Source organism: Sus scrofa, chromosome 13 (assembly GCF_000003025.6).
Source record: "Sus scrofa isolate TJ Tabasco breed Duroc chromosome 13, Sscrofa11.1, whole genome shotgun sequence".
NCBI lineage: Eukaryota > Metazoa > Chordata > Mammalia > Artiodactyla > Suidae > Sus > Sus scrofa.
In genome coordinates, this window is record NC_010455.5 from 3,348,758 (window position 1) to 3,374,601 (window position 25,844).

Here is a 25,844-nt window from a genome sequence, read left to right on the forward strand (position 1 = left end):
AATAGCAAAAAGACAAAAAAAAAAAAAAAAGTTGTATGATGCAGGGAGGAACAAGAACTAGACCCTAGAGCAAGGGTTCACGAACCCTCTGCCATTGTGCATAATATTTTGTAAATGTGCATATGGTTATGTTTTGAGGAAGCATCCATAGTTTTCCCCTGATTCTTAAAGGGATTAAAGACCCCCAAAGAAGTCAAGAGTCAGTCTTTACAGATGAGCTTTCTGTACCTTTGTGGGAAGTAGTTCAACCTCTCCTTTTACAAATGAGGAAACCAAAGCCCGGAGGGGTGCAACAGCCATTTCAAGGTCACACAGTGCATTAATGTCAGAGCTGAGCCTAAGACCCCATTCTCCTGTCTCTTAGCTTTGTCCAGAGAAGTCTTTTTTTTTTCATTTTTTTTATTACTCAAATTAATTTATCACATCTGTAGTTGTATAATGATCATAACAATCTGATTTCACAGGATTTCCATCCCACAGCCCAAGCACATCCCCCCACCCCTCAAACTGTCTCCTCCAGAGACCATAAGTTTTTCAATGTCTGTGAGTCAGCATCTGTTCTGCAAAGAAGTTCCGTCTGTCCTTTTCTCAGATTCCACATGTCAGTGAAAGCATTTGATGTTGGTGTCTCATTGTATGGCTGACTTCACTCAGCATGATAGTTTCTAGGTCCATCCATATTGCTAAAAATGCCAGTATTTCATTCTTTTTAATGGCTGAGTAGTATTCCATTGTGTATATGTACCACATCTTCTGGATCCACTCCTCTGTCGATGGACATTTAGGTTGTTTCCATATCTTAGCTGTTGTAAATAGTGCTGCAATGAACATTGGAGTACATGTGTCTTTGCAAGTCGTGGTTTCCTCTGGGTAGATGCCCAGGAGTGGGATTGCTGGATCAAATGGTAGTTCTATGTCTAGTTTTCTGAGGAATCTCCATACTGCTTTCCACAGTGGTTGCACCAATTTACAATCCCACCAACAGTGTACTAGGGTTCCTTTTTCTTCACAACCTCTCTAGCACTTCTTGTTTGTAGACTTTTGGATGATGGCCATTCTGGCTGGTGTAAGGTGTACCTCATAGTGGTTTTGATTTGCATCTCTCTAATAATGAATGACATTAAACATCTTTTCATGTGTTTCTTGGCCATCTGTATGTCTTCTTTGGAGAATTGTCTGTTTAGATCTTCTGCCCATTTTTTGATAGGCTTGTTTGTTTTTTTTGATATGGAGCTGCAGAAGTTGTTTATAAATTTTGGAGATTAATCCCTTGTCAGTCGATTCACTTGCAAAGATTTTCTCCCATTCTGTGGGTTGTCTTTTTGTGTTGTTTAGGGTTTCCTTTGCTGTGCAGAAACTTTGAAGTTTGATTAGATCCCATTTGTTTATTTTTGTTTTTATTGTCAATACTCTAAGAGGTGGATCTGAGAAGATGTTGCTGTTGTTTATGTCAGAGAGTGTTTGGCCTATGTTTTCCTCTAGGAGTTTGATTAGTGTCTGGTCTTATATCTAGGTCTTTCATCCATTTTGAGTTTCTTTTTGTGTATGGTGTTAGGGAGTGTTCTAATTTCATTCTTGCCATGTGGCTGTCCAGTTTTCCCAGCACCACTTATTGAACAAGCAAAAGAAAATTATAGGCCAATTTCACTGATGAACATCGATGCAAAAATCCTCAACAAAATACTAGCAAACTGCATCCAACAATACATTAAAAGGATTGTACGTCATGATCAAGTGGGATTTATCCCAGGGATGCAAGGGTCCAGAGAAGTCTTGAAAGAAAGAAAGAGGTAGGCATGCTCTTAACCAAACAGGCCCCTCATTCTTTGTGGGGGAAAAAAACGTATTTTCTAGAACAATGCTGTTCGGTAGAAACAGAACATGAGCCCCAGATATAACTTAAACAGGTCTAATAGTCATATTACAAAACAAAAAGAAGCAGATGAAATTAATTTTAACAAAACAAAACCCAATATGCCCAAAATATCATTTCAACATGTAATCAGTATGAGAATTACTAAGGTTTTTACATCTTGTTTTCATACTAAATTTTCTAAGTCCAGCACATATTTTATGCCTCATCTCAGTTTGGACAGATAGTATAGTAGGTCCCCAGTAGCCATGTGGCTGCTCTATTGGGCAGTGTGTCTGGATTGTGTTTCCGTGCCCTAGCAAGTGAAAGGTGTTGATAGCTTACTTGTTTTTTGCTTTTCTAAAAATGTTTTATTACAGTATAGTTGATTTGCAATGTTGTGCCAATTTCTGCTGTACAGCAAAGTCATGTATACATTCCCTTTCTTATATTATCTTCCGTCATGTTCTATCCCAAGAGACTGGATGTTGTTCCCTGTGCTGGACAGTAGGACCTCATGGCTTATCCATTCTAAATGTAATAGTTTGCATCTACCAACCCCGAACTCCCAGTCCATCCCAGTCCATTCCCCCTCCCCCTTGGCAACCACAAATCTGGACTCCATGTCTGTGAGTCTGTTTCTGTTCTGGTAATAGGTTCATCTGTGCCATATTTTTAGATTCCACATGTAAGTGATATCATATGGTATTTGTCTTTCTCTTTCTGACTTACTTCACTTAGTGTGACAATCTCTAAGTCCAATCGCTGCAAATGGCATCATTTCATTCTTTATTAAAGGCTGAGTTGTATTCCATTGTAGATATGTACCACATTTTCTTTTTTAAACTTAATTTTTATTAGAGTATAGTCGATTTACAACGTTGTGCCAATTTCTGCTGTATAGCAAAGTGACCCATTCGTACGTAGATATACTCCCTTTCTTATATTATCTTCCATCATGGTCTATCCCAAGAGACTGGATGTAGTTCCCTGTGCTGGACAGTAGGGGGATCCCTTATTTGATTCTGTGGTTCTTTCCAGGAGCAGAGTGGTGTCTCCAGTCCTAGACGTGATTGACTGGAAGACTTTCCAGTATTACCCCTCCAAGGACCTGCAGCGTGGGGTATTGGACTGGAAGCTGGATTTCCACTGGGAGCCTTTGCCAGAGCACGAGAGGAAGGCCCTCCCATCCCCCATCAGCCCCATCAGGTGAGGCTTCTACACTCAGCCTGCTTTGCCTTTGCTTCCTTCAGGTGGACTCAGTGCCAGATTGTCTGGGCTTCCCCTGGCAAGTGACTCAATCAGTAAACTGGGGAGGTAATAATGGTACTTACCTTCTAGGGTTGTTGTGAAGATTGATTGAGTCAGTATAGGAAAAGCATGTAGAGAATGCCAGGCACTCAGCTATAGGCATTATTATTGTTACACTGTTAAATGAATAGAGTCCAGAGAAACTTCCAGACGGTGCAAGTGGAAAGTGAATGCACCTGACCTGGGATCTCCTCCCAGCTCTGTCTCGCCAGGTAACACTGGAATTTTCCTGGTCTCAGATGTTTTCTCGGTAGGTGAGGAAGAATTCAGCCAGGTGAGTGCTGAGACACTGTAAATCTCAGAATAGTCCAGTTTTATGATTTTCTTCTCACATGTTTGGTTTTTAGATAAGTACTCTATTTAAGTCAACGTTCTAGATCTCTTTTGCTACATAACAAACCATCCAAACTTTTTTTAATGGCAGAAATAAATCATTTTTTTCAGTTTTATTGAAATATCATTGACATACAACACTGTGTAGTTTAAGGTGTATAGTATACATATATTGACATTCATATGTTGCAAAATAATTATCACAATAAGTTTAGTTAATATGCATCCCCTCATATAGTTAAGTTTTTTTCCTTGTAATAAGAACTTGTAGCATTTACTCTCTTAGCAACTTTCAAATACACCTTATAGCAATGCTAACTATAGATGTCATCAAACCATCCAAACTTTTTTTAAAGAATTAAATTTTTTTTTCCATTATAGTTGATTGACAGTGTTCTGTCAATTTCTACTGTACAACAAAGTGCTGGAGATATATATATATACACATATATATATATTCTTCTTCTCACATTAGCCTCCATCATGTTCCATCACAAGTGACTAGATATAGTTCCCTGTGCTATTTTTGTTTTTGTGGGGTTTTTTAAAGAATTTTAAAAATTTTTTCCATTATAGTTGATTTACAGTGTTCTGTCAATTTCCACTGTATAGCAAAGTGACTCAGTTTTATATATATATAAAAACCATCCAAACTTAATGGCATAAAATAACTGTTTCTCAAGACCATGGACTGTGGGTCATGAATTCTGAAAGGGCACATTGGCATTGGCTGTCTCTGCTCCATGGTGTCTGGGCCTCAGAAGGACTGTCCTTTACTAGACTAGACTGGCTGGAAGTGACTCAACAGCTGGCACAGGAATCCCCTGGAGTTTGATGCTGGCTGTCTCTGGGACCTAGTGGGGGCTTCTTCCCCCTTCTCTCCGTGAAGTCACTGCACACGGGCTAGTTGGGGCTTGTTACACTGTGGCACACTGGGTTCCAAGAGCAAGTATTCCAAGAAAGCCAGGCAAAGCAAGCTCCATCCCCCTCTCTGCTTTTTTTAAAAAAAAACAAAATTGTTGAGGTGAAATTCATATAGCATAAAAGGAACCATTTAAAATGAATAATTCAGGAGTCTCCTGGTATGCTCAGTGGACTAAGGATCTGGCGTTGTCACTGCTGTGGCACAGATTCAATCCCTGGCTGAGGAACTTCTCCATGCTGCAAGACACCGCCAAAAAGAAGTTAAAACACAGAAAAAGTAAACACTTCAGTAGCAGTTAGTACATTCACGATATTGTGCCACCACCTCCTGTGTCAGTTGCAAAACATTTCTATTATTCCAGTGTAAAATCCTTTACTTAGTATCTCTAGTTGCCCCTGGCAACCCCCAATCTATTGTCTGTCTCTGTGGATTTATCCATTCTGGATAGTTCATATCAATGAAATTGTACAAGGCATGACTTTTGGTTCTGGCTTCTTTCACTTAGAAAAATGTTTTAGAACAGTATGTATTCCCTTCGATAACCAAGTCTCAGAAGTCACCTGGGGTCACTCTCACTATAGTTGCAGCCCACCCAGGTTCAAGGGAAGGAGACATGGACCCTGCCTCTCAGAAGGAGCAATGTTAATGTCACATTGTAAGAAAGCCTATGGGACAAGGGGTCTGTGGGTGTCCACCTTCAGCCAATCAACTTACTCAAAACCAAGCAATTACGCAAGTGGTTTCTGAGAGCCTAGTCCAGGGACACAAAGTGAAGGCATTAGGCACAAACAGGCCTTCCAAGGGTCTGTCCGAGGGCATTGAACCCTAACAGCTGGGGCATGATAAGCCACAAGCTTAGCTATGCAAAAACTATTTCTCTTTCTTTCCTTTTTTTAAAATTGAAGTATAGTTGATTGCCAATGTTGTGTTAATTTCTGCTCTATAGCAAAGTGATATATATATATATATATATATTCTTATTTTAATATCCTTTTTATTTCTCTTTATTTCCTAATAACTGGATTTAGGTAATTTCTATCCTGACCTCCATTTCCTAATGGCAGAAAACTTCCAGACAAATGAGACAAATTCATTGATAGCTTAATCATCTCATCTTTAGAAGTTCCCGTCATGGCTCAGCAGTTAACGAATCTGACTAGCATCCATTAGGACACAGGTTGGATCCCTGGCCATGCTTAATGGATTAAGGATCTGGTGTTGCCATGGGCTGTCACTGATGTGGCTCGGATCCTGCATTGCTGGGACTGTGGTGTAGGCCAGTAGCTGTAGCTCTGATTGGACCCCTAGCCTGGGAACCTCCATATGCTGCGGGTGTGGCCCTAAAAATCGAAAAAAAAAAAAAAATCTCATCTTTAAATCTGTCATCTGAGCACATGTCCACCCTCCCGTCACCCTGGGGTTGACTTTGGGCTCCAGACTTTAGTGGGGGAGCTGGGTGGAGAGGGAGTGCTGCGCCTCGGGCTTCAGCTGTCCTGTGTCATATTTGCCATGATGCGTCTTCGCCAGCGGTGTTGTCTGTCGGGGTGCCAGAAGCCTCCACATTGCATCTGCCAAAGTGTCACATTCTCTCCTGGCCCCATGGCACAGCTCGCGCTGGTGTGCTGATGGTTTGGGGGCCTCCATGGAGTGGCACCCGTCACCTTCTGCCTGGATCCCCAGGATGCTGCCTGGACTGGATCTCCTGGGGCTGAGGGCAGTAGGGGTTCCTGAGCTCTCAAGGCAGCCAGACTGGAGGCGGGCAAAGTACCCTCTGCACTCAGATCCCCAGACAAGCATAGGATCCACCTCCTCCAGGAATTAACTCTGAAGGTGTAAAGCCAGACATGAGGCCCTTCTTCTAAGGGCACCAGGTCTATGGGGTCACCCTATGACCTCATTTATCCATAATTATTCCCTTAGAGGCCCCATCTCTAAACACAATACACTGGGGGTTAGGACTTTGACCTGTGAGTTTCGGAGGAACAGAAATACTCAGTCTGCAACAGGCAACATCAGCCTGGGGCCTCATATTCCGAGCAGGGAAGGTTCATGGTGTTGAGATGCAGATATGAGGGGGGCGGTGCAGAGCTGGATGTCTGCCACCTCCTTCCATCATAGGTATGTATTCCTGAAAGCACAGAGAGCTTTGTTTGGATGCTCTGTCATTCTTTTACTGGCCCATCAGCATCTTTTGAGCATCTGCTAAGTGCCAGACACTCTGACACAAAGAATTGAAAGGGAGTTTCCTAGACCTCCCTAATGGTGTGGGGAAAGTGATAAACGAGTCAACACTTGTCCACAGGAAGCTAAGAGAGGTGCCCGCTGGAGGGAACTATTTATTCTGCTCCGGCTGAAGCAAAGGGATTCTATTCAAGAGAAGAGACTTCTCAGAGGCCTTTGACCAGCCTGAGGCAAAGGCACCCTGACCCCAAGCATCAGCTTTCTCTGGGAACTTCCTCTAGGCCTCAGGGCTTCTCTGATGCCCAAAGTCACTATAGGTCACGTTGACCTACCTGGTTTGGCCAAAGTCAACACCTGTCCTGTTCTAGCCAGAGAGAGCTGGGCCAGCTTTGTGCTGGCCCAGGTCCTTCCCTGAGACCCAGCTGCTCCCTGGGTGACCATGGAGGCCTCAGGCTCTCGTCCAGGGCCCAGATCCTTCCTCACATATGTTCATACGGTTCTACCCATGTCTCCCCTCACCCCAGATACTCTGACTTCATGTCCTCTCTCATCTGTCTGGTGAGAGAGCAGGAAATAGGACAAGGTTGGGTACAGGCTATATACAGATGCTAGGAAAATTCCAGAAAGGATAGCATCATTTGTACATTTGCAAATGTTAGTATTAAGTAATATGATTGAACATATGTGCCGTGTTAGCTCAACCCTTACCATAATTGTGTGAAGCAGTTACTGTTAGTAATTCCTGTTATCAATCCCATTTTCCACTTGTGAGAACTGAAATACATAGAGATTAAATTACAGATTAAAACCCCAGAGGTTGCTCAGCTTCGTAAAGTTGTTAAAGGTAGATCGAGGATTAAAACCTGATTGGCCAGCCTCCTGACACAAAGATCTTCACTGCTCTGCTCTGCTGTGTTTCAAATATGAGCTCACAGTCTGTCATCCACAGATTCATAAAGACTATGCAGACACCCATGTCAGTTCACAGCAGCATTTGCTGCCAATGCCTCATGAAAAAGGATTTGGTTTTCAGAGATCTTTGGATTTTGGCAGGCACATGTACTTTATATGACATTTCTTTTAGTTCCCACACAACCCCATTATGAAACACTGTTACTGTCCTGATTAGAGGTAAGGAAACTGAGCCCAGAGAGGTTATCTTTCTCACTCGAGATCTTATCTATTGTAAGTGGCAGAATGAGAAGTTGTGTCAAGGAAGTAATAATTACAATACTTGTTTTTAATATTGTGGTATAACTTAGTATTTTTAATCACCTAAAGGTCAGCAGTTTTGCTAAGGTAAAACTGTTTTCTTAGTAATTAAAATTATTAATTAAAAATGTTAATTAAAAATATTCCTTGAGGCATACTCAGAGTTTGACTGCATTCAAATATTTTCTCCTTATTTATTTATTTATTTATTTGGCCAAACACACAGCTTGGAATTTCTGGGGCCAGGGATTAAACCCTCTCCACAGCAGTAACTCAAGCCACAGCAATGACAACACTGGACCCTTAACCTGTTCAGCCACTGGGGAACTCCAATTTTTTTTGGCTTCTGAGTAAAGAGCTCCTTGATCCAAGCCTCGGGCTCTACCCTCCCTTGTTAAACCCTTCTGGGGGATGAAGTCATCTTAATTCCATCCCTTGGGGATTCCTGCTTTCCGTGTTTTTAAGTTATGTGCATTTCCCCCAGAGCAGGTTAGGTCCTGTCTACTTCCGGCGTCCCTGGTGGACTCATCTTAGAGTTGGGGAGGGGGTGAATGTTCATAAAGCAGATAAGAAGTGAGGCCAGGGGTGAGGGAGGGAAGAGGCCCACAGGTTCCCTCTGCCCAGGCCTGGGGCTGCCAGCCTTAAGGCATCTTATTTTAACCAAGGTCTTCTTCCCAAAGGTCTTTGCAGAGGCCCCCTCTAAAGGAACAGTACCCAAGGATGGAGTATAAAAGGCCCAGGCAACCCGTGCTCTCTTTTCATGAAATCCTGTGATTTCTGACAGGCTTGCTTAGCTCCAGTCTTGCAATTAAAAGCATTGAGATCTGTCTGATTCCAGAGTCCACTCTCTGGGCTACTGGAGCCCCTGTCCCCCACAGCCATTATCCCCCTGCCCCCACTCCAGAGGTGCTCCAGGTTCTGAACTGCAGAGTGTTCCCCCTTCTCTCCCCAGGACCCCTGTGGTGCCCGGCGGGGTTGTGGCCATGGACAGACATTACTTCCAAAACACTGGAGCCTATGATCCTCTCATGTCACTGCAGGGTGGCGAAAACCTCGAACTGTCTCTCAAGGTACGTCCCGGGCCAGGTGGGCCAAGTGTACGGTCATGGCTTGGAGGTCAGGCGGAAGGCAAATTGCAAGGTTATTAAATGTGGTGTGTCAAATCCTCCTTTCTCCCTGCCTTTTTTTTTTTTTTTTTTTTTTTGCCACACCTGCAGCATATGGAGGTTCCCAGGTTAGGGGTCCAATTGGAGTTACAGCTGCTGGTCTACACCACAGCCACAGCCAACTCGGGATCCAAGCCACATCTGTGACCTACACCACAGGTCACAGCCATTCCTGATCCTTAACCCACTGAGTGAGGCCAGGGATCAAACCTGCAACCTCATGGTTCCTAGTCGGAATCGTTTCCACTGTGCCATGACGGGAATACCCTCCCTGCTTTTTCATCTCTCTTGACTTCACCTCGGCTTCCTTCCTGAACTCATCTGTCAGACCTGCCTATAAGAAAGGGCCTGTTATCAGTTAGCTGTCTCCACCTGAGCACAGAACATCCCATGCATTCTCCACACCAGCCCCCGTAGCACCTTGATAATCTCACAGCACGCATGGGCCAAAACAGACACCGAGCAGTTCTGTGGGTTGACCAGTTTGGTCCAAACAGCATAATAAGTAATTTGTCCTAAGAGCTTGGCACCTATTGGGTGCCATACAATTTCTCAAGCCTTGGCATCAGATGGGGCCCAGCACCCTCATTTCCTTTCCACCTTGATTTTTTGCCTGATACCTGCTTTTTTATCACAGCAACCACTGAAACCCAACCCAGCAAAGATAGACATCACGAAAAGGGCAGCCCTCCAGGGCAGAAACCGTGTATTACCCTGAGCTTAGAGTCTGCAGAACACCCAACAGATATTACTGTTTCTCTGAACACTGAAAATATCCCACATGTGCTTTTGAATTTGCTGTGGCACCTTCGGGTACTGTGGCACTCAGTTTGGGCCTCCAGTCTTTCTGGTTCTTGGTGTTTTTTGGTTCCTGTGGTGCCTATCCTAGACATGTTTTCACTTTCCTCCTTATCCTCAAGTGTGGTGTAAAAGGCTTCTGCTTAAGGAAATTTTGCTTTGCTCTCCACACAAGTGGCTTCTGGTGCCTTGGCAGCAGGAGGCTTCACAGGTTTTTAGAAACTCCCTGGCCATGAGGGATACCTTTCCCTGCACCCAGTTCTGCGCAGGGAAGCCAGACGGCCCAGAACACCCACTTCCCTGAGGAAGCACCTTGGGAGAATCCAGGTGCCCACAGCTTGACCACATCTCTAAGCGCTGCATCTGGGCTTGTGTTTCAAGGTGGGGGCAGGGCAGGGCGTGTTCAGGTAGTTGCACGGGTGTAGCCCCTCGCTCTGCAGGTTCTGCTCCAGGACAACAGCCCTCATTCTCCCTGCCTTGTCACCCCCTTGCTCAGAGCTCTCAGATCTCAAAACTCCACTCCACCCTGAGAACCAGAACCATCTTTCTAGTTTTCGTTCCGGAGTCCCTGAGCATTTTGCCAGCCCCTCACAGGCCCCTTGCTTCCCAGGCTCTCGGACAGAAGCACAGCAGGGTTTATTTTGTCCTTTCATGGCAGGCCTGGCTCTGTGGAGGCTCCGTTGAAATCCTTCCCTGCTCCCGGGTGGGACACATCTACGGACCTCAGGATGCCCACTCACCCCTCGAGCAGGAGGCCGCTCTGCAGAGCAAGGTCCGCATCGCTGAGACCTGGCTGGGCGCCTTCAAGGAAACCTTCTACAGACACAACCCAGAGGCCTTGTCCTTGAGCAAGGTAAGGGGAGAGCCGGGCAGGGGCTTCTGTGCCTAACCAGGGCCACTGGGTGGAGGCTGGGCCAGGGGCACCTCCCCTCCCACCTGGAAGGAAAAATAGAACCTTCTGGCTTGTGCTTCTGTGAATGGGCCCTGTCAAGTGGCTCCTTTACCTGGTGGGGTTGTCCTCTCTCTCCCAGCATCTCCCAGGGGGCATCCCAGCTGGTCTCAGCCCGGAACCCCCTGATGTCTGTGGGAGGCACCTAAGAAGTGTGGCCCTTCATCATGTGGCCAGAGGAGAGACCCGCAGGGGATGGGGGGAAGTAAGCACTGAAATAGGTCATTCTGGACAACGGGTTCAAGGCTGTGAAATTACCCAAGACATGAAACAAGTGAAAGTATAAAAATAAACATAAAGGACACCCCCCAGAAAAAGGCACAGAAAAATACACTTTTTTTTTTTTTGTCTTTTTTAGGGCCTCACTCACAGCATATGAAAGGTCCCAGGCTAGGGGTCAAATCGGGGCTATAGCTGCCCGCCTACTCCAGAGCCACAGCCGTGTGGGATCCAAGCCATGTCTGCGACCTACACCACAGTTCATGGCAACGCCAGATCCTTAACCCACTGAGCGAGGCCAGGGATTGAACCTGCATCCTCTTGGCTACTATTTGGATTTGTTTCCACTGAGCCACAGCGGGAACTCCAGAAAAACAGACATTTTAAACATTTAATTAAATGCCTACAAACAGTGCATTTTCAACTGGTCAGCTACTCCTCAGCTCAGGTCTGACAGTGTGACACACAAATGCTATTTAAGGTGGGACATGATTCACAGTGATGTTTGCTGGCCCCATCCTTCAGGCTTCCTCCCATACACCTCTGGCTCTCTCCCAACACATGAACTCTGATATGAAGCCACTTCCTCCGTCTTGCTGCCTGTGTTTCTGTCCTCCCCAGGCTGGGAAGCCGGACTGCACAGAACGCCAACAGCTGCAGAGGAGGCTGGGCTGTCGGACCTTCCACTGGTTTCTGGCCAACATCTATCCTGAACTGTATCCATCCGAACGCAGGCCCAGGTTCTCTGGAAAGGCAAGAATGATCAAGACAAAGGGCAGAGAAAGGGGAAGTGGAGGGGCTGGTTAGCTTTCTGAGATAGGATCTGAAGTTCAGATGTTCTTCCGTGATGCCGGCCAACCAGTCTCAGCTCAGTAGGCCTCCCTGCGAGGGGTGGCTGGGCTACCTCATAACCCGTCCCAGGGCCCTTAACCAGGACAGGTGCTGCAGCCTCTTTCAGGAGGCTGGGGCCCTAGAGTCAGTGGCTTCAGCTTCACCTCACTCATTTCTGTGGCTGAACATGGGACCTTGAGCTGTACTGCAGAGACCGGAGGAAAGAAATGCTGCCACCAGGGGGCATCTTTGCAGCAGAGGGCGGGATTCACTTCTGTGTGGATGTCCCCTTGCAGCTCCACAACACCGGACTCGGCTTCTGTGCGGACTGCCTGGCGGAAGGTGACGTCCTGGGCTGTGCCATGATGCTGGCTCCTTGCAGTGACAGCCAGCCGCAGCAGGTGGGTGGCCAGCAGCCTCAGACCTGCAGAGGGTCTTTGCTGGGAGGCCGTGCCCTTTCCCTCCTTTTAGCAATCCCGTGTCCCTTGACCCAGGTGCATGGTCCCCCCCCTGCTACCTGCCCCTGATGATCCATCCCCATCCTGTTGTCAGCCCCAAGCCCTGAGAATATGAGCATCTGAGCTTGAGGGAAAGGGCCAGGCTGTTTAGCCAATGCTTTCATCTGACAGATAAGGAAACTGAGGCTTCGAGAGTGACTAGCCCAGGAGCCACAAGCTCAGATGTCTCCAGGGTCCAGGCTGGTGAAGGGAATGAGGTCAGTGAGCTGGGGGGAGCACCATCTGAAAGGACAGCTGTGCCGGCGCCAGACTCCATGTCTTTTGTTTTGTATGAAAGCTACCAGTATTATGAGGTCATCCAAAAATTTAAAAGACACTGGAAATCCAGAGTTTATGGAAAAGATCCCTATATTTTCTTTTTTTTTTTGATTGAAGTATGGCTGATTTACAATGTTGTGTTAGTTTCAGGTGGACAGAGTGATTCAGTTATACATATACATACATGCATACGTATATTCTTTTCCAGATTCTTTTCCATTATACTTTATTACAAGATATTGAATATAGCTCCCTGTGCTATACAGTAGGTCCTTGTGCATTATGTAGTTCGTATATGGTAGGGTGTATCTCCTAATCCCAAACTCCTGATTTTCCCTGCCCCCATTTCCCACTTTGGTGACCCTAAGTTTGTTTACTATGTCTGTGATTCTGTTTCTGTCTTGTAAATGTACTCAATGAAGTAAGTCAGACAGAGAGAGACAGATATCATATGATGTCACTTATATGTGGAATCTTAAAAAACTGATGCAAGTGAACTTATTTACAAAACAGAAGAGCTTTCTGTTTAAATTAAAATTCTATAATCAGAGGTCACAGAAAATCTGTGTGAAGGCACATTTCCACCAGGGCATCTTTTTGAAACACCTGGACCAGCTCAGTGGATCTTTAGCTAACTAGGACCAGAGACCGGGAAAAGTGGATCACTAAGAGGGAGCACTGAGAAAATGAGAGGGTCCCCCAAATAAAGTGCTGCCTCAAACTCGGAACTCGTGACTGTATTCTTAAGAATCAAGTGCCCTGGAGTTCCCGTTGTGACTCAGCGGTAATGAACCCAACTAGTAACCATGAGGTTGAGGGTTCGATCCCTGGCCTTGCTCAGTAGGTTAAGCATCTGGCGTTGCCATGAGCTGTGGTATAGTTTGCAGACATGGCTCGGATCTGGCATTGCTGTGGCTGTGGTGTAGGCAGACAGCTGTAGCTCCTATTCGACCCTTAGCTTGGAAACCTCCATATGCCACACATGTGGCCCTAAAAAGAAAAAAAAAAAAAAGATTAAGTGCCCTGTTGCTGAGTCCTGCCCCTTGTAGATGTGTTGTGTCTTTCAGGCACAACACATGGGGATCTATGTATGGGGACCAATACATAGGCCAGAGGAGGGACTTTAGGGCATCATGGGAGCCTGGTGTGTGTGTGTGTGTGTGTGTGTGTGTGTGTGTGTGTGTGTGTGTGTGTGTGTGTGTGTGTGTGTGTGTGAAGTGGGGAGAGGGGACAGGATTTGAACAGACAAGCCTCATGGCCCCACTTGCCAGAGGGGGACTTAAACACAGAGGGAGGAGTCATGGCTCCAGGTCTCAGAGCTGTGGCCTCACTCAGAATGTTTCCCACGCACAGAGCAATGTGGTTTGTGTCACTCCTTCCTCAGGGAGAAAGGCCTTCGTTCCATGGTCAGAAGGAAGCAGAGGGTACAGATGCCCTGGGGGAAGGGAGGGGAATAGCACTTGAGCTCCCCTGGGGTGCACTGGAGATCAGCTCAGGGATTCCCAGGGGCCCTGCTCTGCAGTGTGGCTGGAGTCCTCAGTACCCAGGAAGGGAGGGGCTGCCCCATGACAGCAAAAGCTTATGACCCAAAGGGAAGCCAAAGAGAGACACTGAACATGATTGACAGGCCCTCTGCCTACAGGGAGTATCCATCTTTGAGCCAGAAGTCCTGCTTATGGGTATATATGGCCAGATTGGAGAGACAAGTAAATCAATGCTGAGTCCGGGGAACAACCTAGAGGCAGAGGGTCCTTCCAGCATCATGAAGGCCCCTTGGTGATCAGAAAGGTCTCCTTGTACCTTAGGGTATTTCTTCTCTTCAAAATTTTCATCACAGGAATAACTGCCCAGGTAGTGAGAAGCCCCTGTGACATTGGCTGAGAGTCGGTGGGTTCACTTCTTTATACAACTTGGATGATAACCCAGAAAGTCTAACCTGTCCCCAAATCTCTTTCCTTTCAGCCTGTGATGGGGCCTTTGTGTTAAATTATCCTATCCCAAAGTCCTTACTGAAAACCAACAACAGGGGATTTCCCCTTGTGGTGCAGTGGAAACGAATCCAACTACTATCTATGAGAATGCAGGTTCAGTCCCTGGCCTCACTCAGTGGGTTGGGGATCTAGCATTGCCGTGAGTTGTGGTACAGGTTACAGACGTTGCTCAGATCCCGTGTTGCTGTGGCTGTAGTGTAGTAGGTCAGTAGCTGCAGTTCCCATTCATCCCCTAGCCTGGGAACTTCCACATGCCATGGGAGCAGGTCTAAAAAGTGAAAAAAATAAAATAGAATAAAAACAAACAACAGGAGTCCCCTTGTGGCACAGTGGGTTAAAGACCTGGCATTGTCACTGCAGCGGCTTGTGTTGCTGCTATAGTGTGGGTTCTATCCCTGGCCTGGGAATTTCCACATGCCATGAGTGTGGCCAAACAAACAAACAAAACCAATAACAAAGTGTAAATTCCTGGAGATACTGATCAAACAAGCCAGGTGAAGCCCTGCGAGCCTGGGGTGAAAGGCAAAGCATGTCTTGGAGGGTCTGGAGTCCAGCCTTGCAGGCAGGACTGGGGAGGTCCTGGAACCCTGGGGGGAAGCAGCTGCTCAGGATCTATTTGTCCCCTTTCAGTTTTGCCCTTTTACCAGTGTTCCAGAACATACCTGTAGGCACTCACATCTGCACAGGAGGAGGGTGGAAAGTGCTAGGTGAGTAGGCAGTGTGATGGTGGAAACAGCTCGCCTTCTAGCTGTGAGACATCGGGCAGGCCTCTTAACCTCTCTGAGTCTTGGTTTCCTCATCTGAAACTAGGACTAATAATCTTGCTTATGCAAACAGAATATTGGCTTTCGGATTATTATTATTATCATTTTTTTGATCCTTGGTAGGGAGGAGGTGATGAGTAGGGACTTCCACATCCAGCAAAATTGAGAACTAGCTAAGCCTATGTGGGTTCAATCCCTGGCCTTGCTGAGTGGGTTAAGGATCTGGTGTTGCCACAAGCTGCGGCATAAGTCACAGATGTGGCTCAAATCTGGCATTGCTGTGGCTGTGGTATATGCTGGCAACTGCAGCTCTGATTCAGTCCCTAGCCTAAGAACTTCCCTATGCTGCAGGTGCAGCCTTAAAAAGAAAAAAAAAGAGAGAGAGAGAATTTCAAGACACAAACAGTATTAAACCGAGTATATTAAACCAAGAATATTAAACCCTTGTAAGCATGAGGCCCCCTGCCATTGCACAGGTCACATGATCATGAAGCCAACCGCATCCCTCAGCCACAAAGTAATGTAAAAATTAGTTCAGGCTGTACTTGGCAGGAGCAAACGGAAAAACGGTTTTATCAGGATATGTTTCCAATCAGGCCCCACAGGCTTCCTACAGTTAAAGCCCATCTACAAAAGCATGCACGATCCACTCCTACGGAACCGGGGAGAAAATACAAACCATGAGTGAGAGTCAGCAGAAACAGCAGAAAGCAGGAAAGTTACTTGCAGGGTCCAGCCAGATGTCCCCAGAAAGAGATCAACTTGGGCCTCAGCAGTTTCCTCATCTGCCCTTCTGGCTGTACCTTCACAAAACACACGGATTCCTTTACGGCCTCAGCTATGACCCAGTAATAATGGAGGATCTTGCCAGAATGTGTACATACGAATGTTAAAGTAGCTGGAAGGAGGAGATTTCAGAGGCCAGGGCTAATCCAGCATCGTATTTGTGGATTGACTATGCTACAGGGTCAAGCAGACCCCAGAAGAATCTGAAGATTGCCCCCTATTGCAGTGAGCTCCCCTTCCCTCCTCTCCAGCTTTGGAGACTGTCTCCTCCTAGCTGTGCTCATGGCTGTTCCCTCTGTCCCAGCACCTGGAGCACCCAGGCAGGAAGGAGATCCGCTATGGCAGTCCGCAGCACCTGTGCTTTGATGTCAGGCGGGAGCAGGTGATTCTTCAGAACTGCACCAAGGAAGGCCCTGCCATCCACCAGCAACACTGGGACTACCAGGAGGTAAGGAATCCATCTGGAAGGGCTTGGCAGTGCCCCTGCCTGGCACTTCCAAGAAGTCAAGTATTACTGTACAAACCTGTGTTTCTGTTGTTGAACTTATGACTTGGCACTAAGGCCTCAGGAGTAGGTAAACCAATCTTGCAGCAAAGTTATCCACTGGTATCTTGAAATGTACTAATTCGCCAGGTTTCTCTATAGCTCTGATCTTGATCATGGCATAGAAGGGACGTTTTTCTTTTTCTTTCTTTCTTCCTTTTTTTTTTTTTTTTTTTTTTTTTTTTTTTTTTGCAATGCCCACAGCATTTGGAAGTTCTCAGGCCAGGCACCAAACCCACACCACAGCAGTGACAACACCAAATCCTTAACCCACTGAGCCACTAGGGAACTCCCAAGACAGTCCCTTTATAAAGTTTATCAGCTCATCTCACAAGTAGGATCGTGTGAGCATGTTAACAGGAGTAGGCAACCCTGTTGGTGGTGTGATTTTAGGAGCAATGGGAAGGCCCACTCTGATTCCACAACCCAACAGATGAGGATGCAGATGGTACTTTCTTCCTTTGCAAAATCTACTCGGAGCATTTCACTATTCTAGTAAGACTTGGATTCCCATTGCCCCAGAGAGAAGCTCTAGATCCTTTACAGAGATTGTGCATCAATAAGAGGAGTGCAAGTATTTAGGAAGAGTGAGCAGGATTGGAAGGTGACAGTATCAACACTAAGTGTCCATACCTAATTTTTCCTTCACTCCAAATCCCTTCTGAAATGAATTGGGGTGTAATTATACAAACAAAGACACACGTCTTTTAAAAATATCTTTTCTTTTTCAGCTTTTGCTTGAGAATAAGGAAGGATTAAATGACTAAGCAGAACTCCATGCACCAGTATTCCCTTTTTTTTTTTTTTTTTTTTTTTTTTGCTTTTTAGGGCAGCATGTGAGGCATATGGAAGTTCCCAGGCTAGGGGTCGAATTGATGCTGCAGCTGCTGGCCTGTGCCACAGCCACAGCCACAGCCACAGTTGTGCAGAATCCAAGCCATGCCTGCAACCTACACCACAGTTCATGGCCACACCAGATACTTAACTCACTGAGCAAGGCCAGGGATCAAACTTGCATCTTCATGGATACTAGTTGGGTTCTTAACCCGCTGAGCCACAATGGGGACTCCCATGTATTGGTACTCTTAAAAGAGGAAAATCATACAATGTAAAACTTCAGCTGAACTCACAATTAACAATTGAGAACAAAACTCTCGGGGGCTTTGGTGACAAGTGAACCCAGGACCCAGGGCACCCACATATGCTCACAGGAGTCTTAGAAACCAAGTTAAGGCCCTTTAGGAATGATCATAAAGAATCATTCTAAGCAAGTCCTCTGGACAATAGGTTTAGAAACAGCATTTTAAAATAATGCGTAAAAAATGAGTGACTAAGATATACCCAGCATCTTTCAGGCATAAAAAACAAGACTTTAAAAAAGCATTCCCATTCAGCCATAAAAAGGAATGAGGTGCTGTTCATAGCAGCCCTATTCACGATAGCCAAAAGGTGGAAGCAACCCAAGGGTTCAATGATTGATGAATGAATAAACAGAATAAGCTATATACATACCATGGAATATTATTTTGCCTTTAAAAAGAAGGAAATCCTGTCATTTGCTTCAACATGTATAAACCTTGAGGACATGATGCTAAGTGAAGTAAGCTAGTCACAAAAAGACAAATACTATGTGATTCCACTTACTTGATGTATTCAAAATAGATTCAGACAAATGAAAAATAGAATGGTGGTTACCATGTACAACGGGTAGGAGGGGAAGGAAAGTTGTTTCATGGGGATAGAGTTTCAGTTTTGAAAGAAACCGTTCTGGAGATCTGTTTCACAGCAAGTGAATCTACTTAGCAGTACTACATTTCACACTTAAAAATGGTTAAGATGGAAAGTTTTATGTTGTATATTTGTACCACTACAAAAAGAAAGAAAGGAAGAAATAAAGAAAGGAAAAAATAGAGAGAGAAAGAAAGAAAGATCAGATTCTTTTGTGCTGCAACATGGATGAAAATATTATGCCCAATGAAAGAAGCTAGTCACAGAAGTCCACATATTATATGATTTCATTTATATGAAATGTCAAGAAGAGACAAATCCATAAATAAAAAAAGTAAATGAGTGATTTCCAGGGGTTAGAAGGAGGGAAGAATTGGAGGTGACTGCTAATGGATAATGAGTTTCCTTTTACAGTGATGAGATGTTTTGCAATTAGAAAGTGGTGATGGCCACAAATATTTCGTGAATATACTAAAAATCCACTGAGTTGCATACTTTAGAAGAGTGACTATTATGGCATGTGAATTATATATATAAATAAACAAACAGACATTATCAGCATTGTTGGTTAAGGTTAATTTTTTATAAAGAAACTGATTTTTTTCTTGAAAGGGGGTGGCTAGATTCAGTATTAAATTTGGTAGATTTTGAGCAGGAAGCAGCTGTAATTGTCCACAGGCCTTCGGTGTATCCTTAAAGTCTTACTCTCAACTGTAATTTAATCTTGTTAAATTGTGGAGATTAACAAACAGTAGAGATGAAATTAAATCCTTTCGAAAGCATAAATGTACAAGTACAGTGATAACAATGCAATCTCTTGATCCATAGTGTTCTGGATATCAGGCCTTTGCACTGTCTTCACACTTTAATTTTCATGGTCAACAATACAGTATAAAGACTGAACATGGAGTTCCCGTCGTGGCGCAGTGGTTAACGAATCCGACTAGGAACCATGAGGTTGCGGGTTCGATCCCTGCCCTTGCTCAGTGGGTTAACCATCCGGCGTTGCCGTGAGCTGTGGTGTAGGTTGCAGACGCGGCTCGGATCCCGCGTTGCTGTGGTTCTGGCGTAGGCTGGAGGCTACAGCTCCGATTCGACCCCTAGCCTGGGAACCTCCATATGCCGCGGGAGCGGCCCAAGAAATCTCAAAAAAAAAAAAAAAAAAAAAAAAAAAAAGACTGAACATGATCTTTACAATGGCATTTTGCTAGCCAGAGCTCTCTAAGAAATAGCATAATTACCCAACCACGGTAATAATAGAATTAATGACCCAAAGGCTCTGAATGATCTCTAAATTTTAGGGCCTCCTAAGCTATTATATATTAACTAAAATACGGTAGTCCCTTACCAGACCAGTTCATACCACCTCAACTATTCTCTTAATGATTGATTAGCACAAATGGGTGTTTGCTGACTGCAGGGGACTGACCAGTTTTCTTTCTTCTTTATTTTTTCCCTCTCTTTTCAGAATGGAATGATTGTTCACATTCTTTCTGGGAGATGCATGGAAGCTGTGGGTCAGGAGAACAATAAAGACCTGTACTTGCGCGAGTGCGATGGAAAGGCCAGCCAGCTGTGGCACTTTGACAACGTCAGCACTGTGGATGAACGATGAGTGCCATGTCAGAAGGGAGAGAGAAGTGGGGCCGCTGCAGTTCCACCCCAGCGAACCACAGCAGCCTGTGCCTTTCATGGAGCAGACCATGGTGTCTGTGCAGTGGTGAGAACAGAGACCAAAGCTCCTCAAATGAATATAGAAAGTCTTTCCTTCTGGCCCCTTATTTCATGGACCCCTGGCTGTTGAGGAAGACAAAACAAAACAAAACCATGGACCCGTTGTCTCATTGTCTTCATCACTAGGAGATGCCCAATGCATAGTACAGAAGATTCTTGTATTGCTTTTTGTTTTTCCATTGAGCACTAAAAATTGCTTTTTTCTCTGATGAAGGAAAGAGGCCTGTTGATACCTTCAGGATACACAATTCCAATCCCTCAATTTATTTCAAATGGTCTTACCTTGAATTGTCTGGGTAGCTGACCATGAAAATTAAAGTGTGAAGAGAGTGCAAAGGCCTGACATCCAAAAACCTTTGGATCAGGCTTATGAGTCAGATTACATGTACATTGGTTGAGCCATAGCTCAGAGGAGAGAAGGGAAACAAGCTGCCAAGAGAAAAGTAGGGTGGGAGGGAGAATTGGCCCACTTCTTTAGCTCAGCCTAGCAGCTGAAAAGAGTCAGCAGACCTGGAATAGAGGTTTTCCTGTTTATGAGAACTTCCTTGGAAATTTCTACCTCCATTCACCCTGCCCTGGCCGCTCTCTAGCTTAATTAACCACAATCAGGTTTCATGCAATATGCTTCTCTTTAGTCATCGGTGTTGGGTCAGCTTAGACTGAACACTCCCACTACCAGAAGGGTGTACAGTTGAGAAACTCTTCGGATGCCCTGTAACAGGTTTTGCATTGACTGGATCAGAACGAGACACCTTTGCAAAGAGGCAAACCTCACTGAAAGCAAAATGCCAGCGTCTGGGCCAGAACTGTTATGAGAGGGAACTAGAGTTGGGTGTTAATGTCCATGAGAACTGACAGGGCTGTCTCTGAGTCCCAGATGTCTGGGACCCCCAGATATGCCCACCTCTGAACATTCAGCCATGGCAGATACAGAGCCCACGCTTGTGAAAGCTGGAAGCCTCTCTTACAGCCCACCTGGTTCGGCCATAAGAGTTGGGGGTTGGTTCTGCAATTAAGAAGACATTGTTGGAGTGCCCACTGTGGCTCAGTGGATTAAGAACACAATATAGTGTCTATGAGGATGGAGGTTTGATCCCTGGCCTCGCTCAGTGGGTTAAGGATCTGGCATCGCTGCAGGCTGCAGCATAAGTCACAGATGTAGCTCAGATCTGGTGTTGCTGTGGCTGTGGTGTAGGCCGGCAGCTGCAGCTCCAATTAGACCCCTGGCCTAGGAACTTCCATATGCCGCGGGTGTGGCTGTAAAAAGGAAAAAAAAAAAAGACATTGTCCATGTCTCTTCCAAATGGAGCTCCCTCTCCACATGGTCAACTTAGAACTCTCTCCTCAAAGACGTTGCTCTCCTCTGGCTGTCTCAAATAAGAAACACTGCGTAGGAAGTGAGGGTTTCCAAACAATACACGTCATCACTGTGCATCCCTTCTCTACCTGCTGAAGTCAATGGCCAACTGCATTTCTCCTTCCTCAGAACACACTCTGGACCTGGGCTAGGGGCCCTGGCCACACAGGGCTATCTATGCGTAAATTCATTAAAATTAAAGAAAGTTTAGATTCAGCTCCTCAGTCGTAATGGTCACATTTCAAGGACTCAATAGTCACTGTGTTGGCCAGCACAGATGACAGAACATTCCATCAGTGTGGACAGGCTGCCTGGATAGCACTGATCTAGAGATTTATCACCCCATTGAGAGAAGAGATCCAACCACAGTCTTCTTCCTTCAGACTTGTCTATATTAAACACGAACTCCCCTAACATCCTGAGGCTGAGACAGAGCTAAAAGTTCTCAGATGGCAACCGTGTAAAGGGTATTAATGGTTGAAAAATAAACATTAAACAAGACCTCTATTTTTCTTTTCTTTTTTGGGGGGTCTTTTTGTCTTTTTAGGGCTGCACCCAAGGCATATGGAGATTCCCAGGCTAGGCGTCCAATCGGAATTGTACCCACTGGCCTGTGCCAGAGCCACAGCAGCAATGGGATTCGAGCCAAGTCTGCGACCTACACCACAGCTCAGGGCAATGCCAGATCCTTAACCCACTGAGCGAGACCAGGAATCGAACCTGTGTCCTCATGGATGCTAGTCAGGTTCACTAACCACTGAGCCACGACAGGAACTCCAAGACCTCTATTTTTCAAATGAACTTTGTTATTGGCATTGTTTGTATTTGAAGTTGCTGGAATAAATTAATATAATTAAATAAAAGGCTGAATTCAATTGTATAAGTTGTGTTTGACAGTAATTAACAAAAGGACCCAGATGGCTTATTGCTTAATTGGTTGTACAAAGCGAGAATGTGGTGTTTCTTGCTTCCTTAAGCATCCCCATGATTTATTACTTTATTACAGAAATGGCTGTCAACTCAGTCCCTGGCTGGTACTTAAAGACCCTTAATTTAAGCTAAACAGATGCCTCCATTTAGTTCTAAAAGAAATCCAAGCTTCTCTTCCTCATAGAGTAACAGAGTGTTCAAATTCTCTTCTCTATGGGTTCAGTTCTGATTTTATCCACAGCGATCACTTAAAAAGTAGAGAAAACTGGCAGCTGGAAGATAAAGAGTTTCACTTGTACACCTGTGTTTTATGATTGGCCTTTATCCTTTGGGGTTTAGGACTGAATCTATCATTGCCTCCAATTTCGCCATCATTATCAAGTATCCCACTGATTGGATAGAGAGAGGTATTCAGCCCACAGTCAAGAGCCCAACACTGTCTGTGCTATTTCACAATGAAAGCAGATGTCATCCTTGGAGGGACCCTGGTCTATTTCCTCTTGGGTCTCAATGCCATAGATCCCACTGGCCAACGTAGAATCCCAGCTCCTACAGATCAGTAAGGCCCCCCTGGGTCTACAATGATGGTGCATGACTGTGCAAGAAACTGACATCATTACAGGTCATGCACCCACCCCAAAGGGAGCCTTCCATTTTCCACTGAGAGGCATGAAAAAGCGTCACCAGATCTGGACGTTGACATGGATTGCCTTAATGGACCCAACTTCATACATTATGTCCATTGCTTATGCTTATTCTTTAGCTCTGTTAAAAATGCAGCTTGTTTGGACTTTGCCATTTACAGCAATATGACTTGGAGGGCATCATGCTAAGTGAAATAAGTCAGACAAACATAAGTAGTGTATGATGGTGCTTACATGTGAAGTCCAAAAAATACAATGACTACCGGGTGTAAGAGAGGCTCAAGGATGTATTGCACACATGGGGAATAGAGCCAATACTTGGTAACAACTACAAATGGAAAGTAACCTTTAATATTGTATTAAAATTCTAAAAAAATTTAAATGCAACTTGTCTGGCCAAAGCCCAAATCACCTAAGTCCTGCCCAAATTATTCAAACACATTGACCTGGGCATATTCCAAATGATTATATTAAGTGCAATAGCCAAAGAGGTGATGTTTTCAGGATTTGAGAATCCTCTGCTATTTCTTTCCTTTTTTTTTTTTTTTTTTTGCGTTTTAGGGCCGCACCTGTGGCATATGGAGGTTCCCAGGCTAAGGGTCAAATCAGAGCTACAGCTGCTGGCCTATGCCACAGCCACAGCCACGCAGGATTCCAGCTGCATCTGCAAACTACACCACAGCTCATGGCAATGCCAAATAATTAACCCACTGGGCGAGGCCAGGGATCGAACCTGAAATCTCATGGTTACTAGTTGCATTCATTTCTGTTGTGCCACAATGGGAACTCCCTCCTCTGCTATTTCTAGTAACAGTCCCTCCTGTCTCCAATATCTTTGCAGTTTCAACCTCTTATTCTGTGAAATGTGCTTTTTAAGTATGGAAGTGTGTCCTAAGGCTTTTTTTTTCTTAATATTGTAAGGATCTTTGCTGGTTTAGTTCTTTCCACAGGACTGGAATGTCAATATTTTCTCATCACTAATAAAGTCTCTACATAGCAATGCACTGTGCCATCATGACATAAGCAGCCTGCCTGACTTGGCTCTCAAACAGAGTCACCATGGTCATTTCTCTCTGAGGGTTAGAGTTGGCAAACTCAGCCCAAACAGATCAGATTCATGTTTGAAAATTAAAGTTTCTTCAAGTTCCTGTCATGGTTCAGCGGTTAACAAACCTGACTAGTATCCATGAGGATGTGGGTTTGATCCCTGGCCTCACTCACTGGGTTAAGGATCTGGTGTTGTCATGAGCTATGGTGTAGATTGCAGATGTGACTGGATCCCACGTTGCTGTGGCTGTGGCATAGGCCAGCGGCTGCAGCTCCCATTGGACTCTTACCCTGGGAACCTCCATATGTCGTGAGTGCGGCCCTAAAAAGACCAAAAAAAAAAAAAAAAGAGAGAGAGAAAGAAGGAACAAAAATTAAAGTTTTCCAAGAATTCCTAAACTGTACAGCTAACGCACAGTCAACTGATAGTCCAGAACCCACGACAAATGCTGCAAGAAGAGGACACAGCCGGTTCAGCAGCAGTTCAGTCTTACAAAAGCCTCCCAACTTTACAGCAAAACGTGACCAGAGGGTAGGCCATCTTTACTTCATTGAGAGACCCTCAGAAGGCACTGCTGACCCCTCTCCTTTAGAAACAGACCAAGGCTGGCATTACTTAATGTTTTAATTAAATAAGATCTAGGAGAGCCCGAGAATCTGTTTTTAAAGTCCTGACCTGTCCAGATGCACCAGTGGCGACCCTGTTCAGAAGATGGAGTATCTGTTGCATGGGAGATGGGTAACTATTGGATTGTCCATCCAGCTCAATTCTTTAGCTCTGGCCATGTGACCCCAAGGGCACCTCCTGTTCCTTCCTCAGGATTCCTTCATTCCATCCCCTGATTTGTTCTAGGGAGGACACTTGACTAATTGGATCAATCAGCACATTCACCCATAATTTTGCTACTGAGACTAAGAAGTTAGTGTCTCTAGCAGAGACTTAAGAGATAATGTAAGAATTTATGAACACCGAACAAATCAATTAATTGCTCAAATTTTCAGCTATTCTCAGCCTTTTCTCCTGGAAGAACCTATAGTATAAAGGCACAGAAATACCATTCACAACGGACATAGGATGATAGGCTACCAGAGGTGCTGCTGGTAGTAGTGGGTATACAGACCTTGTCTTGAGGAGGAAGCTGAGGCCCGGGAAGGCAAGCAGCCCGATAGAGAGGACCTATGTAGAGGCTTTATAAGGACCCTCAGAAGACGGTCCGGGACCTATGGCCTCTGAAAATAGCCACATCTAACAGCCAAACATGAGACTCAATCCTGCCAAAGTAAGATTGATTCTCTATCAAACAAACAAACAAACGAACAATAGAAACAGAGTATGGCCAAGAGGAGTAGACTTGGGGTTGGGGGGGTGGAGGGAGGGGAGGGAGTGAGAGGGATGGACATTTTGGGAGTTTGGGGGATGTAAACTGAATAGGCAATGGGATCCTACTGTACAACACAGGGAAATGTGTGTGATTGGGTCACTTTGTTGTAAAACAGAACTTGAGGAAACTGTGGGGTTTTTTTTGTTTGTTTTTGTTGTTTTTTTTTTTTTTTTTGTCTTTTTGCTATTTCTTGGGCCGCTCCCGAGGCATATGGAGGTTCCCAGGCTAGGGGTCCAATCGGAGCTGTAGCCACCAGCCTACACCAGAGCCACAGCAACGCGGGATCCGAGCCGCGTCTGCAACCGACACCACAGCTCATGGCAACGCCGGATCGTTAACCCACTGAGCAAGACCAGGGACGGAACCCGCAACCTCATGGTTCCT

The 25,844-nt window shown here is 45.2% G+C and overlaps 1 protein-coding gene across 3 annotated transcripts in view; it reads left to right on the forward strand.

Annotated features, from left to right (window-relative positions):
• GALNT15 (polypeptide N-acetylgalactosaminyltransferase 15) overlaps positions 1 to 22,337 on the forward strand; it is a 41,271-nt gene extending 18,934 nt beyond the window's left edge. The window contains exons 4-10 of one of the 3 annotated variants that reach the window (XM_021068276.1): positions 2,894 to 3,061; positions 8,767 to 8,884; positions 10,437 to 10,631; positions 11,568 to 11,699; positions 12,074 to 12,178; positions 16,399 to 16,542; positions 19,835 to 22,337. In XM_021068276.1, coding sequence (XP_020923935.1) covers positions 2,894 to 3,061; positions 8,767 to 8,884; positions 10,437 to 10,631; positions 11,568 to 11,699; positions 12,074 to 12,178; positions 16,399 to 16,542; positions 19,835 to 19,981 — 1,009 coding nt within the window. In that variant the 3' untranslated portion in view covers positions 19,982 to 22,337. 3 annotated transcript variants of the gene reach the window in all.